Source organism: Calypte anna, chromosome 2 (assembly GCF_003957555.1).
Source record: "Calypte anna isolate BGI_N300 chromosome 2, bCalAnn1_v1.p, whole genome shotgun sequence".
NCBI lineage: Eukaryota > Metazoa > Chordata > Aves > Apodiformes > Trochilidae > Calypte > Calypte anna.
The window spans coordinates 132260423-132278332 of record NC_044245.1 but is presented as its reverse complement, the minus strand read 5'-3'; the positions used below and the strand labels follow the sequence as shown (position 1 = coordinate 132278332).

The following is a 17910-nucleotide window of genomic DNA, read 5'->3' as shown; positions in this document are numbered from 1 at the left end:
ATTTTCATGATAAATTAATTTTACCATGTAATTGCAATTATGAATTCTAATTAATGAATGGTTTCAGACTCACTAACTAGGTCAGCATTTTTCTTTTAAAAATATATCATTTTTTCTCTTGAGATAAGCGTTATGATATGTCCAAGCTTTGTGGAAATGTACATAGCGTTTTTATAGGGCAATGATCCCAGAAGCTGAGAAGTGGTGAAAATAATGTGACTGCTTTGCTGTAGATTCCAGCCATTTTTTGTAGCTTTTGTGAGAAAAAATTAAATACAAGCAGATCAAAAAGGTTTTTTAAGATGGAAGATCATGGTTTCTAACTGCTACTTAATTTCTTTACTGAGTTTCCCAGTCTGTAGATCACTGAATCATGTAAAACCAGTGAATCAGTAGAACAGCTAATCTGTTGCATCATACTTGCCACTATGCTTATGACTTTGTAGAATACATTGACAAGAGGCAGAATTCCGTAATAATGGGGTTTCTGTAATCATCAGATGTATTTCTACACAAAAGAATTAAAGGAACCCAAAACTTACTTCATGTAGTAAACTACATCATATAGGACAGAGTCCAATGCTCCCTACTGATTATCACTCTGTTAGTTACATTTGTGAATTGCCTCAAATGGCCCAGATTGTTATGCAAGAAAGTTTTTCCAGTGTCCCCTGAAGATGTCCTCTGGTACGTATATACAGTTTAAAATTCTATATTGTTCATCTCCCATTCACATCCGTGTCAACAACTTTTATCACACTATTCTTTGATTCCAGATGATTCATGCATAGTGGCAGGAAGATACAGAAAAGAAAATGAAGTAAGTTGTACATATTAAAACAAGGATTAGCAGGACAAGATGAGAGAAAAATAATTTCCTTGGAAGAGGCTCAAAATTTGATGGCTAAAATGTTACGGATATAGTAATTAAACTAAATGCTAGCTCTTATCAGACTGCAACACACCAAAATATCTGTTGTTTTGTTGTAGGTTTTCTCTTTTTCTGCTGCTAGAAATAGTTATATACGTAGGGAGCACCTCGTAATGAAAATTTCCATGAAATGTTGAGATCCAATGCATACTTTGAAAAGAAGTCAATATCAAATGCTAAGCAGTTCTGTAACTGGGGGGGGAAAGTTTTTTTTCTGAGAGTAAATCAATAAAATCCAAAAATACAGATCACAAAGTAAAAACTGTATAAGTAAATAAAGTTTAAAACTATACATACTTTATCATGTCATAGCAAACAATATGAAGCATTCAGAATGGTGCATTTCATAAACCTTAAGAACAGGACTGTATTGCACCTAAACTCTCAGTGAATGCTCATCACAAGTGCTGTGCAGACAGTCTCATTTTTTTAAAGAGAACTAGTATTTATTTATATATGCAAGCCAAAGATTATGGACTGACTAGTGGTTTTGGCACCACATTGTAAGTATCAAACTTCAGATAATTTAATGAAGGCTTTTTTTTTTCAGACAATGATGTAATGTGGTAAATTCAGTCTTCATTAAGAACCACCCATAGAACACTATGTCCATATTATAAATTTTCTAATAATCCATCACAGTAGTTTTATGCTGTTCAAGCATCTTTAAAATCTACCCAACTATATTGCCATAAAATCAGAGAAGCACAGAGTGGAATGAGCCTACCTTGTGTATTTTCTCTTAGTAAAATACGATTTTTACAACTTTATCCTAGCTGTTTGAAATACATCAGCCAATGTACACTCCTGCAATAATCAAAACAGAATTATGTAAAATACTGGAAAGTTTTTGTATTTGTAATTCCCAATAATATGCTGTGAAGTCAAGTATGGTTGTTCAAGTTTTCCATCTCTAATGCATTGCTTAATGACTTTGATAGAGACAAAGGGCAGCAAAGGGAAAGGGGAAGGGGAAAAATCTGATGAGGGAAAAATCTGATTTTTTCTGTATCATAAAAGATGCAAAAGGTAGATACACTGCACTAGTTGCACAAACTGGCCATACACAAGAATCTTTTTTCTGAACATGATTTAATACGCTATAAATTAAAACCAGGCTTTGGAATCAGCCCTCATTATTAAAAAGGACATCTGGAAAGCTTTGAAAACTTTTTTGGGAAAAATCCCAACACCAAAATCAAAACAGGAGCTCAAATGCCCTCTACACAGCAGTTTAGAAGGTCCAATTTAATCAGCTTAGACTTGCAGGAAAAATTAGCAAGAGTGGTTGTTGCACAGTTGCAGTTTCCCAAACACAAGCTTTAATCCTTATTACTTCTGCCTACCCAAATATCAGGATAGGTACATTACTAGTTTTAAATCCGTGCCATACTTCTGAATATTTGATTCTGGGGTTTCTCATTGATTCCATTAGGACATGTTTAAACAAATAAAAAAAAATGTAACTGAACAAAAACAAGGTCTGATGCTACTAAGACAATCATGCTTACTTTTCCATGTGCCAAGTGACTGCATAAAGAAGTTTATGATAGCATTTCTGTATGATGACCATTATTGCCCTTTACAAAGGCTTGATTGAAGCCTATATCAAGGACAGAAAGTAAGATTTACTGTTTAATCTATATCCTTCTTATGAGCATGGGATGGTAGAGCATGTAAAAAATGAAATGTAGTAATTTAAAATCTAAACCCAAATGTGTGCTACGGTGGTCTCACTGAGCTAAATGCAGATACTGAGAAAATCAAGGTCACAACTGAGGACTTTATCATAGTCTTAAGGCCACAAGGGACAGTTCCTTTTCTGACTCCAAGCCATTCTGAACCGTGAAATTTTTGGTAGATACTAGTATCCAGTTTGTTGCTCAGATGTCATACAGAATTTTTTACTCTCACTATAAGGTCAATATTTTGAATGGAGGTACAATGGCTCCTGGTGATAACACTTTGTTGATTTAGTTATATTATTCCAGTTTTTATGTTGTCTTAAGAAAGAGTAAATAAAACACTTCTGAAAGGGGTGAAAGTGTATCAAAACATTTTCTTTAATGACATGCTAAACACAGTATACATCACTGAAGCCAACTGAAACCTGACATTTTAAGAAACAAAGTCACTAGCACCTCTCACTGTGTATTTGCAGCCAACTGCTGGAGTACAGCTTTGCATGGTAAATAACACTGTGTTGTGTACACAGCTCAATACATTAACGCAACCATCCTTCAATTATTTAAGTCAGTGTTGCTACGCAGTGTATTGTATGCAATAATCTTAGCTGAAATAATTAGAAAAAACACAACAAAGAGCAAAATAGTTGTGGACTGACTACATGTCCCTTTTGATTCCCACCCCATCTGTTTCCAAAACCAGACATTGTTTCTCAGTCCTCTGCAATTACCAGGGTGTTATATTGCCTTTATGACCAAACTACAGTGGAGACAGATGAAAAGTACAAAGCTTTCTGCCAGCCTCTGCAGGTCCCTCGGCGCACAAAACTACAAGAAACAATATATTGTAATGCAGATGTTCATTGATTCCCTGAAGAATTTCACAGACTATGAGTCCTTCACTCTGTGACCTACAGGGATTTGTACTTGGTATAATATCCACTACATAACATACCATGTCCAATGCGAAGCACCTAATGAATCTGATAAGTTGTCCCTTGCACGAGTCTTTCCCAGCAATCAAGTTTTTTCAGAGAACAAGAAGTCTTTTGTGCTTGAAATGTAAATGTCAATCAAAATAGAATATATTTCTAATGTATATCACCTTTTATTCAGAGTTCAATGTCTTTTACAAGTCAGGCCAATATTCATGCCTCCTGCTAGACACATGCAAATACAAAAGAAATTAGGAATATATAATAAAATTAAAGTCTACCTAGTCTAGAAACTTGCTCACTCACATATTAAAATGGTTTCCAAAAACAATTTGCAGATTAAATACCAATAATGAGAAGCCTAGCTATGTCAAGTAAATATTTTACAAATAATCAAATAAAAGCTGAGGAATAGGAAACTAATACCATCAAACTAAAACATAGTAAAACTTTGTAAAAACAAAACAAAAAAATTCTGAAAGGCTAATTTTTTAGATCTAGTTCTGCAAACATGAACTGTACATATGAAAAAATACTATTTTAAAACTAGGCTCATTTCCATAGCAACTAATTTTGAAATTAAGTGTAAATTCACATATATATGTTAATTGTGTGAAACAGTGATAAGAAAATGGCATCCAAAGTGACAAAAGAGTTGGAAAGCTTTACAAGGGCTCCAATTCTCAGTGATGAATTAGCTGGTTTTTTCTATTTTAAAATGCAAGTGAAATGACGTAATCCTTATCTCCAAATTTACAGAATCCTACCTTTGCATCTTGAATCAAGAAACTTATGCTACAGAAGTCACCATAACAAGTGACATGAAGATAAGAAACATCTCCCGGTTTTCAAAATTTTTCCCCCATGATTTAAGGGAACTGTATTACAGCTCAATTTTCTCTTGAAGCCTCAGTGATTATTATTTTTGGATAGTGGGTATCCTTTCATTTTGTCCAGGCATGGATGTTTTCATACGCCAAATGTGACCATAAAACAAAAATTCTCTCTATGAATTGATTTTATCTTTTACACACGCTCAGTAGATCAGGCCAGTAGATCAATAGACCTACACATGCTCAGTAGATCAGTAGAGCCAGTTTCCCACAGAAGTCAGATTTATGTTTGCAAAGATGACTGCAAGGGTTTGGTTGCTATTTCCATGTGTGTTCACACAGCTACTCTCACTTTCTCATCTTTCAGGCCTGTACAGAGAGAAGTCCATCAACAAGATCAATTGCCTTGAAGAACTGCCAATTTTTGCTCAAAGTATGTCAACTAAAGGTAAATGAAGGTTGATTACTTGTGCCACAGATTGGTTCAGGGCACTAAGGCCAAACACAGCCATATTTATGTTGTGGGAGACTTCCTTAGCCTTTAAACAGGTGACTGCACAAAAACTAGTCTTGAAATGCTTCAACTCCTGCACCTTGGTACCTACTTGGGAAGAGTGTAAACTGGTCTACACCACAATCACGCCAGGGACTATTTGGACACTTCAGAAGTTTATACTACTTAGCTTCTGTCACTGCTGAATTTACTAACACAGGTGTAGCAAATTTTTCCTTACAGTTCTTAGCCCTGTATCTTCTCATTATGAAATGTGAAATGTGCTCAGAACAGAGAGTTAAGGCCCTGAGAAAGGTCTGCAAGAGGAAGTGGCAGAATTATTCACCAATCCCAGCTTGTCATGGCACGACAGATATCCTGGTGCTTCTATAACTGCTCCCAGGTTATACACTAAGAGTCACTTTTAAAGTATGTTTAAATATCAGTTCTAATAATCATTTGATGATAGAAGAATATCAGTTTTTGTTACCAAAAAATGGGGCAGGGTGGCAAGCCTCAGGATTCCACACAATGATGTATGTATAAAACCTGTAAGTCACAGGCACCAACTACACCGTAAAGGTTAAACAAGTTGCATATAGTGAAAGAGTACTTGGAGAACAGTGGCTTTTGTTAGTCAGACCTAAAATGGCATGATGCCTTGCTGAACACTGCAGATGGAGTTTCAGGCAATCAACATAAATCTGGGCTATGTATGGAAAAGGACAGGGAATACTACAGTCCTTGAAGACTTGGATTGTTTTGATATACAAAAAGGTATTGAAATCCCACATTTAATTACACAGTTATGGTAACCTCTTAAAACAGTTCCAGTGCCAGAATCCAAACCATGAAGCCAGTCGTCCACCAGCATTTACTTTACCTACCTTAACCTGGAGTGTCAAAATAAGACCTGGAGGCAAGGGTTAACTTGATGACTATTAATGCACTTCTGTGTCCCCCTGGCCTGCTCCTAGTTCCAAAACACTGATGGAAACCAGATCAAGATCCACCAAAATCCTCCCTTTCTCCTACAAGGTTCCTTCCCAGTCCCTGGTATGGAAGGCTGGCTCTCTGCTTTTAATCCAGTATCCACTTCAGCACAGAAAATTTATTTAGACTGCCTCTTGTTTCATAAAGGACTCCAAAAGTCTGCAGTCATTTTTGACACTTGGTTATAATGTTTCTATGACCCCCCCCACCCCCTCCTCACATACCACACCACCATCCAGCCTCATTTTCATATGGATACAAAGCATCGGGATAAAATGATGGTTCATTATAGTGGTACAGAGCTCTTATCTTCATCCGGCAAGAGTCATTTCCTTCCAAAGATTGAAATGCAAATGTGAAAATTAATGATAACTGCATTATCTGATAGCAGAGATAATACCGATTCACTGTCAGAGTAACACACAGTCGTTCTATGATTTCCTCTGCTTCTTCACAATATTCTTCTTACTGTCAGACTATATCTTTGGTTAACTATGTTTCATAGATTTTTGTTAATTTACATCAAATAGTATTTCCAAGATCTTATATCTACCACATTTCCCCAGTAAAAAAAGAAACAAAATCAGGACAGTAATCTCCAAGTCCTTCTTAGGACTGGTTTAAAAAGAAATTAAAAAAAAAAAAAAAAAAAAAAAAAAAAAAGAGAGAGAGAGAAGAAAAAAGGGAAAAAAAAGACCATCATTAATGTCTGTTTCTATCTTGCAGTGGTCTTCCAATCAATCCAATCTATATATGCATTTTTGTTTTGTAACTACTCAAACTGTTTATAGTATTACTAAATAATGCAGAGTAAACCCAACCATCAATACATATTACATTGATTCTTACAAACGGTTACAGGAAATCTATTTAGAAAAGCTTTACAAGCTACCTTTTAAATCAGGTAAAAATGCAAACCCAGCATGTCAGATATTCAACAGAACATGCTAGAACTCACTTCTCACTAAAGCAATACACCAGCACTCATGGGAAAGCCTGTTTCCATCTTTTATCAAAAATTAGTAACAGCATAGTTTGACATAACATTATTTTAATTTTCTGCTTATTGCTTTTCTTAAATTCTCCTCTGTTTTAAGAAAAACACCATCCTGTAATAAGGATGTATTCCTGTAAAAGGAAACTAGACTACAATATTTAATTATTGTTCATACCCTTTTTAACAGTTCTCTGATTCATGAGTTACGATGAGACATAAGTTGTGACTTCATCCCAAATTACTGTTATCAAAATGAGAAGTTATGTTTATTTACTACAGGAAGTAGTAAATACATTTGGGTAACAAACTCCCAATTTATTTGAAGATGAGTGTAAACAATAAATTTTTTTAAAAATTGTAAGAGGTATGTGGTGGGTTTTTTCATTTTGGATATGTGTACAAATTAAATTTTCTCACTTTCTAAGAAAGATTCAGATACATTTCCAAGAACTTTTGAGACTTTCAAGACTACGTACCTCACAAAATCAGCATATTCTGCAAGAAAGATGTGCTCCTTTATGGCTATGAAAGTAAGAGCTCACATAGGGAATAAGGATGATCTAGTTGGCAGTACACTGCATGTGGATTACAAAGAGAGAGATCTAATTCCTTCTTAGGACCAAGATTTTCTGAGTCTCATTAATTTCACCTTTGCAAATACCCGATACTCAGTTCCCCAACCGCTAACACAGAGAACATTTCTGTGTCATAAAAAGCAGATAAAACTTCACTGATGGCTGAAATGCTCACTGATTACTGGACCTTTGTGGGAAGAAAGTCAAAAGAACTGAGGACAGCGGATGGTGAAGTGGGTTTTTGGAAATTTTTTCAAGACTAGAAAATTTGGGTCCATCTGGCTACAGTGAAAGAACTTTTCCTTGCATATTGGTCACAGAATAGGTATGGGATGTCGTCTACTGTATTGTTTTATTCTATCAATAAAGAATAGCTACGAATTAAGATGAGCACCGAGTACTTATCATTCTTATCATACCTTGAATACACAGTAACAGAAGAAATATAAATTGGGATTCACTTATGTGGAGGTCTGCTGGTAATTATTCAGTATCAATACATCCAAAAGGTACAGACTCACAGAACCCAAGGGGTTGGGAGGGACCCCTGGAGATGATATAGTCTAAGCCGCTGCCAGACAGGTTCACCTAGAGTAGCACAGGATGGTGTCCAGGTGGGTTTTGAATGTGTCCAGAGACAGAGACTCCACCACCTCTCTGGACAGTTCTAGTGCTCTCTTATCCTTAGAGCAAGAATTTTTTCCTTATGTTTAGGTGAAATGGATTGTGTCCCAGTTTGTGACCATTGCCCTGTGTCCTGTCCTTGGACACCATTGAAGAGTCTGGTCCTAATACAATACAGCAAAATACAGTATCCCAGTAAAATCCTTATAAAAATAAAATACAGTGTACTCAACTATTTATTTCATTTTAATTACAAGGAACTATTATGGTCAGTCAAACATCAGCTCCAGTGGAATCCGTTCCATTTAAAAATTCAGTGTCTGCCACAGAACTGGATCATGTTCTGTAGTAAAGTATTTCATCCTGAATGGTAAATATTTCTAATGAAAGATAAATGACTTTTCATAAAATATTACAATAATTAACTTAGTAAGCATTAAAATCCTTTCTTTGTGCCTGAAACTGTGGAACTTCAATGTCCATTTAATCTTCTGATACTTTTGCTAGAAAGAGGTGCCCATTGTTATCAGATTTTCACTCTGAATTTAAAGTAGTTTGTAATCAGGTTGTCGTTTAATATTTTCTTTGATAATATAAATAGAAAAAGGACCTAGACTTTCCATAACACCAGTCCTTTCAACATTCTAGTGGCTCTTCTCTAAAGCTGTTTCAAATTTTAACACCAATCTTGAAGTGTGAATGCAGGAGGCAGAACCCTGCTTCAGCATCAAACAGGACTGAGAACCAGTGTGCTGGTTGTGGATGGAATACAGTCAATTTTTTCCACAGTTGCTAGTAGGAACTGTGTTTTAGATGTGTGGTGGAAAAAGTGTTGATAGCACACCAATGTTTTAGTCATTTTTGAGCAGGCTTTAGACAGAGTCAAGGTCTTTTCTGCTTTTCACTCTGCACCACCAGTGTAGGGATGCACAAGAAGCTAAGAGGGGACACAGCCAGGATAGGTGACCCCAGCTGATCGAAGGGTTATTCTCTACCATGTACCATCATGCTCAGCAAGTAAAGCTGGAGGAAGAAGAGAAGAAGAGGGAAATTTTGAGTAATGTCTTCCCAAGTAACCATACCACATGGTGGAGCACTGCTGTTCCAGAGAACACCTGCCTGCCAAGGGGAAGTAGTGTTTGTTTTGCTTTGCTCACATGCACAGCTTTTGCTTTACTTATTTAACTGTATTTATCTCAACTCATGAGTTTTCTCACTTTTACTCTTATTCTCTCCCCCATCCCACTGAAGGGGAGTAAGCAAGTGTGGGGTTTAGTTGCCAGCTGGGGTTAAACCACAATGCCAGAAAAGCAAGATAATTTGAAAACCTAAACATATCTTTCAGCCACAACTCTGTCTTTTGGGCTCAGTCTTGATTCACTAAATCCCCAATTTTTTGGGTGCACTGCTTTCTGTGGTAAAACTTCTATTAAATGTATGCACATGACTTCATATGTATACTGAAACTAAAATTTTGCTGCAGCTAACAGAACAAGTTATTCAGATCCAGCAATAGAAATATCTATCCATTATTCAGTATTTTCTTTGGATTGTAAACATGTTGTAAAGAACTAACATAATATAGCTCACCATTACATATTAAGTTTGTTTTACAAAATATATTTTTCTCCATAAACCTATAGGGATTGGCAATCTTACTAATCCATCTTTAATAAAAAAGGTCTTATGTCACTTAGTCCATTATTTCCAATGGGACCACTGTCATGCAGACAAGTCTCTCATTATCCACACCAACCCCGATTTACTTTTAACACATTTGTTTCCTCTAGTATTTTAGAATTTAAAAATGATCTCAGAACATTTTGAAAACTGATGGTACAGTTACCACAGTCACTTCCAAATAGGTTTTCCAGAACAAATATGTTTTAAGCAGACAAGAAATATTTAAATTACCCTTTATCCTGTCACCTGTAACTATTAAGAATCCTGATTTATAAAAGCTCCATAGCAATTGCCTTATAATTTTTCAAACACATAATTAAATGTCATCCTATTGTTATTATTTAAGCAACTGCTGTTTTTTAAAATTTATTTATTTATTTATTTATGTCTATTTAGTTTTGGTTTTGCTATCTGGTTACTTCCATTGTTTACCCATTCATATTAAACCTGGATTTTTCTGTTTTTCAAAATTCTTTTCTGGGTAAATTCAACATTGCCTTGATTTTACTATAACTTTTTGAAAATCTAAAAAAATTGTTCTTAAACATGTCCAAGTTATGATTCATACCTTTTCATTCAAATATTTTCTTGGGTTTGATGCACTTATATTTTAAAGAAGTTGTGGTATGAAAGGGTATTTCATTGACAGCTCCCAAAGTTTAGAAGATTTTTGTTCCTACATGGAGCAGATATCCAGGAAAAAACAGAATGATCCCGTTCTCTCATCATGTGCTAAACCACTGATCACTGGTCTCACACTCTCTAATTAATCTAGCAATAACACAAAGGCCATAGAACTAAAAACATCTGCATGTATCAAGGCATCTATCTGACACCAAATAGCATATTTAAGGATGTAAAACCACTTTAGCTACAATGTATTAAAAAATCAATATTTTCATATAAAATCTCTTTAAATCCAATCTTGATTTGCAGACTATCTGCTCTTTGGATTTTTGATGTTGACTACAACAGAAAAAGCATCTGGTCTTTTACTGTGTGTCCATATATAATTTAATGACATCAGCTTCCATTATTTAAGAGTCTTCTCCTTAAGATTTTTTTAAAAATGGGGACAAAAGCAATGAAAACTGACAATTGTTGACAAAGCAATCAAATAACACTCAAAGTGACTACACAGAGTATGCATTATCTCTGCTATTACTGGATGATCAGTAAAGACCACAAGACTCCATGATCTGAAAGATAGGTTTAGCAGAAACTCTGAAGCTACAGCACATTTAACTTCAAATTTTTCTTCATAAAAATATTCTAATTACAAAGGCTTGTGATTTCATGCAATAAATTTACCAATGTAAATTTTTAAATAAAATAAAATCCTAATTAATGCCAGAAGCTTAATTTTGAATCATCTGTAAGTTGCTGCTAATGAAGATCTGACAGAACTTCAGTCCTTGTCAAGTACTGGCTCTGAAAATAACAATATGTTTTCATAGTCCTTAAAAAAAGAAAAAAATATTAAAATAACAAAACAGTTCTACTATTTATATGAATCGTTGAGTAGTCACAGTACTTATTATCAGCTCACAGCAGCTCGTATCATGCAGAACAGTCATTGTTGGACTCTGAGAAAGCTCCATCTCAGAAAGGAGAGCAGAGATGAATCAGTAACAAAGAATGGTCATCTGCTCTTTGAGATAGCAACTCTACTACAAGTAGGTAAAGTTGTTGAAGAAGGTTTTTAATGTTTCTGTTTAGGCTGTGGTAAAATATGTTCATAAATAAGCAAAATATTTCATACTTTTTTTTCCAAAGGTCTGAAATAAGTGTTCTTTGTACTGAACAGTTGAAAATTACCTTCTGTTGATTTTATCTTTTTCCATACCAATAAATAGCTAAGTTCATTTCAGAAAGTGTGAATGATGGAGAGGTTAGCATCTAGTATGGAAAGAATCAATATTTAAATAAAATAGAACTGCTAATTGTATGTTGGTGGTCATCAGTTTCTTGAAGTCAAAAGCAATTTTCCCAAACTGAGCTTTGATTTCCATCTTATCCCACGTCCAAGCTACCAATAAATATTACAAGATACATACCTCTTGCTGTTGGATTTTTTTTCTCAAGCAAATAAAAAATACTCTGTATACTGTCACAAATTATAAGTCTGAAACTATTGCATAAATAGCTCATATAAAAAGCAGTAACAGCCCACAAAATGCATATTCACCTATGCTGAAATACACTAAAAATAGAAAAATTCCAAAATATTACCAATTTCAAATAACTTATTTTTAATTACATTAAAAACAAGTCATACATTAATCACTGACAGTTTTTGAGTCTACCATGAAGCTGGAAAAGGCTATTATGCTACATCTAGAGATATCTTTTTTATTATTTCAAATATACTGTAGTCTACTGTAATACTAAACCTTGTTTTCATACAACACCATAGTGCTTTACATAGAATATTAACTTTTGTATTATCATTAAAACCATTTTAAATAACATCATAATAATTATATATACTATGTCTTCATTTTTTGTTTACATTATATTTTCCAGCTGCTGGTTTCAGAAAATTACCACTACTTTTGTTCTTCTCTTTATGGAGAGTATACAGTAATTTGCAAAATCAAGCAAGGATGAAAATGGGACTGAAATAGATTTTTTTCCTAATGAAATATTACTATTGAATTATAAATTATTGTTATAACACCTCTGAAATGCTTTTCTGATGTGCTCACCCTTTTTAGGGAAAATTTCCATTAAAGATTCAGCTATGCTGAAAGCATGTTGGATTTGAGAGGCACGTTTTCCGATAGCACTATTAAAATATAGTCAATATAATGGATTTTTAAGGCCCATTTCAGAGTTCATACCCACGAAAACACCGCATTGAATTCAACTGCAGAATTGGCTAATTACAGTTTATCCATTTGTCTTAGGTACTTTTATGGTACAACAGAGGTTTTACATATTTATATTTTACAGACACTTGGAAAGTCTTCCCACATTAACATCAAATCTTATATCTTAGCAATATCAGACCTGCCCCATTTTTATTGTACATAATAGAAAATGTTACCGTGAATTACTGTTCTAACGTGAAGTTCTGACACTTCATTGACCGCCATCTAAGAGATTCTCTTTCAAATGAAATCCATGACCACATTTGCTAAATTACTTCTCTCAGGCTAAAACTGGTAAAGAAATGTCATTAGATACTGCACCTATTTGTTAAGCTCAACATGTTGCTAAATGTAGGTACAAAGCTTGAAAGAGCACAGGCGTTTGGTTGGTCATCTGGCTCAGAAAACACAGAAGAAAAGCTTATACTTTAATACAACCATGGAACTGAGAAATTACAGATTTTAATCTAAATTTGAAGCAGTAACCACATTTTCTTTTGTATTAAGCAGGAACATAGGGAATTTTATGTTGAAAAAATTACAGAATTATTTAGCCAGAATTGTTTTCCACTTAGTACTACTTATCCATCCATAACCTGGACTCCAAAGTGTCATAAAACAAACAGTCTATTAAAATGAATGCAAAGCACAACAGACTGACTAAAATAATGATAATTTAAAAGACTGGAATCTAGTTTAAGATGTTTCTGTTGGCTTTCAGGTATTTTTCCTACCTGGCCCATCCCAATCTTCAGTCTCCACAGCAATCTGCCCCGGTTTCTCTGACCTTGCATCACCATCAGACTCTGCTGCCTCCTGGATGCCTTCTTCATTGCCTGGAAAAACAATTGAAGAAATACAGTCTTGACATGTTTTTATAGTGACTTTTAGGCAGAGCTCCTACAATATAAAAACAACTGCTTACATATGTAAGTGAAAACATATGCATGCCTGTAAACAGAGAGAAAATTTGTAAAGAAATATCATTAAACACATAAACATCTGTGAGTTCTCAGTGATCCAAAGAAGCCTTCAGTATCCAATTCTTCAAGATCTGTGAAGAGACAAATCTTGGAAACCAGTGTTTACTCCATATGCTTAAAAAACAGAATCACATTTTGCAGCTAATTCTGTAAAACAATGAACAAAAATGTCAAAATTCATGTCAACAAATGAGAGAAAGAAATCAGCCCATTACTCCTCATGAACAGACACTTTCAATTGTTTTCTTGAATTAACACCTAGATGTTTCTTATGTGTATTAATGACCCTCAGTACAAAAATATGATCCCCTAAACAATCTGCCTTTTCAGGCAAATACTGGAGAGCTGCTTTTTGGCATTTAAGGAATTTGCCCTGAAAGGTCATAACCCACCAGCAAGTCCCTATGATAATTTTCACCCTATCAAGTTTCATCTAAAGAACGGAAACATTGCAGATGAATTTGAGCATTTCCACTATCCTGAAGAACCTGAGAATGTCTGTTTGCCTTCAGTAACTACCCACTATGAACCTGTGTATGTAGGACACATAAAATTATAAGGTTGATTTTTTAGAGATGATAATTCTGTTTTTTAATAACCCTTTGTTGAAAGTCCACTTTTTTTCAGTTAAACAAAGATTCTAGGCAAGCTTCATGCAAAAGTACTTTGCAATACCTACTATGAAAAATTACATTAATGATGAGGAGTTCCAGCATTAACACAAACTATTCAGCCCACAGAGTATGACAGCTCCAAGGGCTTTTCCAGGACAGTATTTCATTGCAATCATAGGTTTGGGCTTTATTTTACAACTAATTAATCCACGAAAGTCTTGCATAGGGAGACACCATGAAGAATAAAAAAAAAAAAAAAAAAAAAAAAAAAAAAAAAAGAAGTTAAAAAATTCAAGTCAACAGGATTAACTACACCGTTCAAATGCAATCAAATCATGATTTTAAAATTTTTAGCAGTCTTGAAGCAAACCTTTAAAAAAACCTGTCCCACAGAAAAAATGGCAGCACTAAAAACCCAATGCTGTGGTATATTTTAGAATCTAAAAATCAGACTCTTTGTTGATTTGACTATAGGAGAGTAAGAAGGACACTTGTAATTTTTTCCCCTCTCATGATAACCAAAGCTTTTATTAGCAACATAGGTAAAGAAATGTGATTACAACAAACCATGCCAGATCCCCATATGTTATCACTAGAGCTATATTTATACCAGATAAGATTGTGACCCAGAGTTTTCAAGTACATGATTATATACAAACACTATAAAGTATTAACTTAATGGGTACGTGTAATGTCTTGTAATAACACATTCTTCCTTGCATTCACAAAACAAAAAGTTTTCAAATCTTAAGTGTAAGAGCGTAATAAATGACTTATCACAAACACAATACTGTATTAACTCTAGGCTTTGATAACAAAAATATAGTTCATTGCATTCACAGTATTAAAAAGATAGTTTAGTGTATCCACAGGCACTTAAAGTTAAAAGGCTTAATGAATATCTAGTATACTTTTTCTGTTAATCACACTGCATAATTTTACCAAGGCATTTGCAGTTCACATCCTTCAGTTCAATCTGAAGTTACCTTTCAGAAGAGAGTCCTGAATACTCACATACTGAAAAAGCTGTCAGGTTTCTCATAAACAGTTTCAGCAATTGCTTGTTTTTTAACCAACTATCCTATTTTGAATTAGCACTTGTCGGGTTATTTTGCAGTAAGGAGAGATGTAGGATTTTGAGGTGGACTAAAGAACCTATCAGATGTTTTTACCTTCATATTTCTACTTTCAGAGCTACTTACAGTTGCAACAAAGTGCTCTTTATTGGAGACACACAAAGGACAATTTTCAAAGGTTCAAACCTTGGCAAGATCAACTGCAGTTTTCTCCTAAATGTTGGAAAGCATTTTACAGCAAGGGCAATTCTGATTATGAGTTTCTAATTCAAGCTGTATAATCGCCATAGCAAGCTCTTAAAACATTCTTTGCATGGAATTTTTCTACTAAAGAAATTGTTCTCTTCTGCTGTAAACAATAGATCTCTATGGACTAAATGAGAGCAACAACTGAAAAAAGTATTAATAGGAAGAATTATTTCAGATTGAGTCCAAGCATGGAAAATATTAGCTCTAAAATATAAAAGATTTTCCAGGTTATAATACATGCAAACCTGGCGTTAGCATGCAAATTTGAGCATTCTTTCAATCAATGCAACCAACCAGAACATCAAACAAACAAAATTATTAGAATTGAAAGAGGAGGAGAAACTTATGTGGAAACACTGGGCTGAAGGGCAAAAGAAGGACAAGACTATTGCTGTTATACAACCTACAGCACACAGTAATTAAGTATTTAGGAGATGAGGAAAGATCTGAAAATGTATGCTAGCAGATGGCTTAACTTTTCATTAACTTGCTTTTTCAGTGCTTCACAAAGTACAGTGTTATGCATTTTTCATAATCAAGTTTTTATGAATTAATACATAACTTGTGCAGAGTAGAACAAAATGTGTAGAAAATTTTGCTTTGCATTTAGAACTATTTCTAATAATTTTCATTGACTTTTACTACTATTCACCAACTACCACATGTTTACACACCTGAAATGTCACACCACTGATGTCTTCTGCTCCCCCATAACTACTCCCCCTCCATATGGAATCAATCAGTTTGTGAAACCCACAAATAGTGCATTCAGACTTCAGAATCCATCAGTGAACCCAATCCATCCAGGCTCAGCTGAGCATCAAGATCAAATGAAAATGGACAATCAAGTCAATCCACTTGGTGCAACAGACATTGCAAATTTAACAAGCCAAAAAGAGGTTTTGTACAAGAGCTGATAAAAATCTCTCAAGCTTTTTTTTTTTTTTTTCCCTTTACTTAATACTTTTGTAGTTAACATTTGTTTAGCACAAAGGAATGTATTTATGTACAGGAAAAGGGACAGAAGGAAGACCCAGGTAACTACAGGCCTGTCAGCCTGACTTCAGTGCCTGGCAAGGTTATGGAGCAGATTATCCTAGAGGCAATCACGCAGCACCTACAGAATGGACAAGGGATCAGACCCAGCCAGCACGGGGTTAGGAAGGACAGGTCCTGTCTTACTTGATCTCCTTTTATTATCAGGTGATCCACCTGGGGGATGAGGGGAAGGCATGGATGGGGTCTACCTGGACTTCAGCAAAGCCTTTGACATCATCTCCCACAGCATTCTCCTGGAAAAGCTGTCAGCCCAGGGCTCAGACAGGAGCACTCTGTGCTGGGTTAGGAACTGCTGGAGGCCACCAGAGAGTGGTACTGAATGGTGCTGATCCCATTGGTGGCTGCTTACCAGTGGTGTCCCCCAGGGATCAGTGCTGGGCCTGGTTCTGTTTAATATCTTCATCGATGATTTAGATGAGGAGATTGAGACCACAATTAGCAAATTTGCAAACAACACTAAGCTGGGGAGTGTGGATCAGCTGCAAGGCAGGAGGGCTCTGCAGAGGGACCTGGACAGACTGAAGAGTTGGGCTGATTCCAATGGGATGAGGTTCAACACAGCCAAGTGCCGGGTCCTGCACTTTGGCCACAACAACCCCATGGGGAGCTCCAGGCTGGGCACAGAGTGGCTGAGAGCAGCAAGGCAGAAAGGGACCTGGGAGTCTGGATTGACAGGAAGCTGAACATGAGCCAGCAGTGTGCCCAGGTGGCCAAGAAAGCCAATGGCATCCTGGCCCGGATCAGGAACAGTGTGGTCAGCAGGTCCAAGGAAGTGATTCTTCCCCTGTACTCAGTGCTGGTGAGGCCACAGCTTGGGTCCTGTGTCCAGTTCTGGGCCCCTCAGTTCAGGAAGGAGATTGAGGTCCTGGATCAGGTCCAAAGGAGGGCAACCAGGCTGGTGAAGGGATCCAGCACAAGTCCTATGAGGTGAGGCTGAGGGAGCTGAGGGTGTTCAGTCTGGAGAAGAGGAGGCTCAGGGGAGTCCTCATCACTCTCTACAACTCCCTGAAAGGAGGGTGTAGCCAGGGGGGAGTCAGTCTCCCAGACAAGTATCAGTAAGACAATTCTAGATAATTCTTTACAGAGGGGCATTAGAATAGGCTGCCCAGGGAGGTAGAGAATTTTACATCCCTGAAGGTTTTAAGAGACTGAATGTGGCACTCAGTGCCATGGTCTGGTAACCACGGTGGTAGTGGCTCAAGGGTTGGACCTGATGATCTCACAGGTCCTTTCCAACCCATCTGATTCTATGATTCTATGATCTCCTTGCAGAATTTATTTTCTTTCCATTGTGTACTGGTTTTGTC

At 35.9% G+C, this 17910-nt stretch overlaps 1 protein-coding gene across 2 annotated transcripts in view; it reads right to left on the bottom strand.

The window, feature by feature from the left end:
* Nucleotides 1-17910, bottom strand: part of ZFPM2 (zinc finger protein, FOG family member 2) — a 304056-nt gene that overhangs the window by 215727 nt on the left and 70419 nt on the right. For both annotated transcript variants that reach the window (XM_030445147.1, XM_030445149.1), the window contains one exon: nucleotides 13357-13458. In XM_030445147.1, the coding sequence (XP_030301007.1) occupies nucleotides 13357-13458 (102 nt within the window). The remainder of the gene's footprint in view (nucleotides 1-13356; nucleotides 13459-17910) is intronic.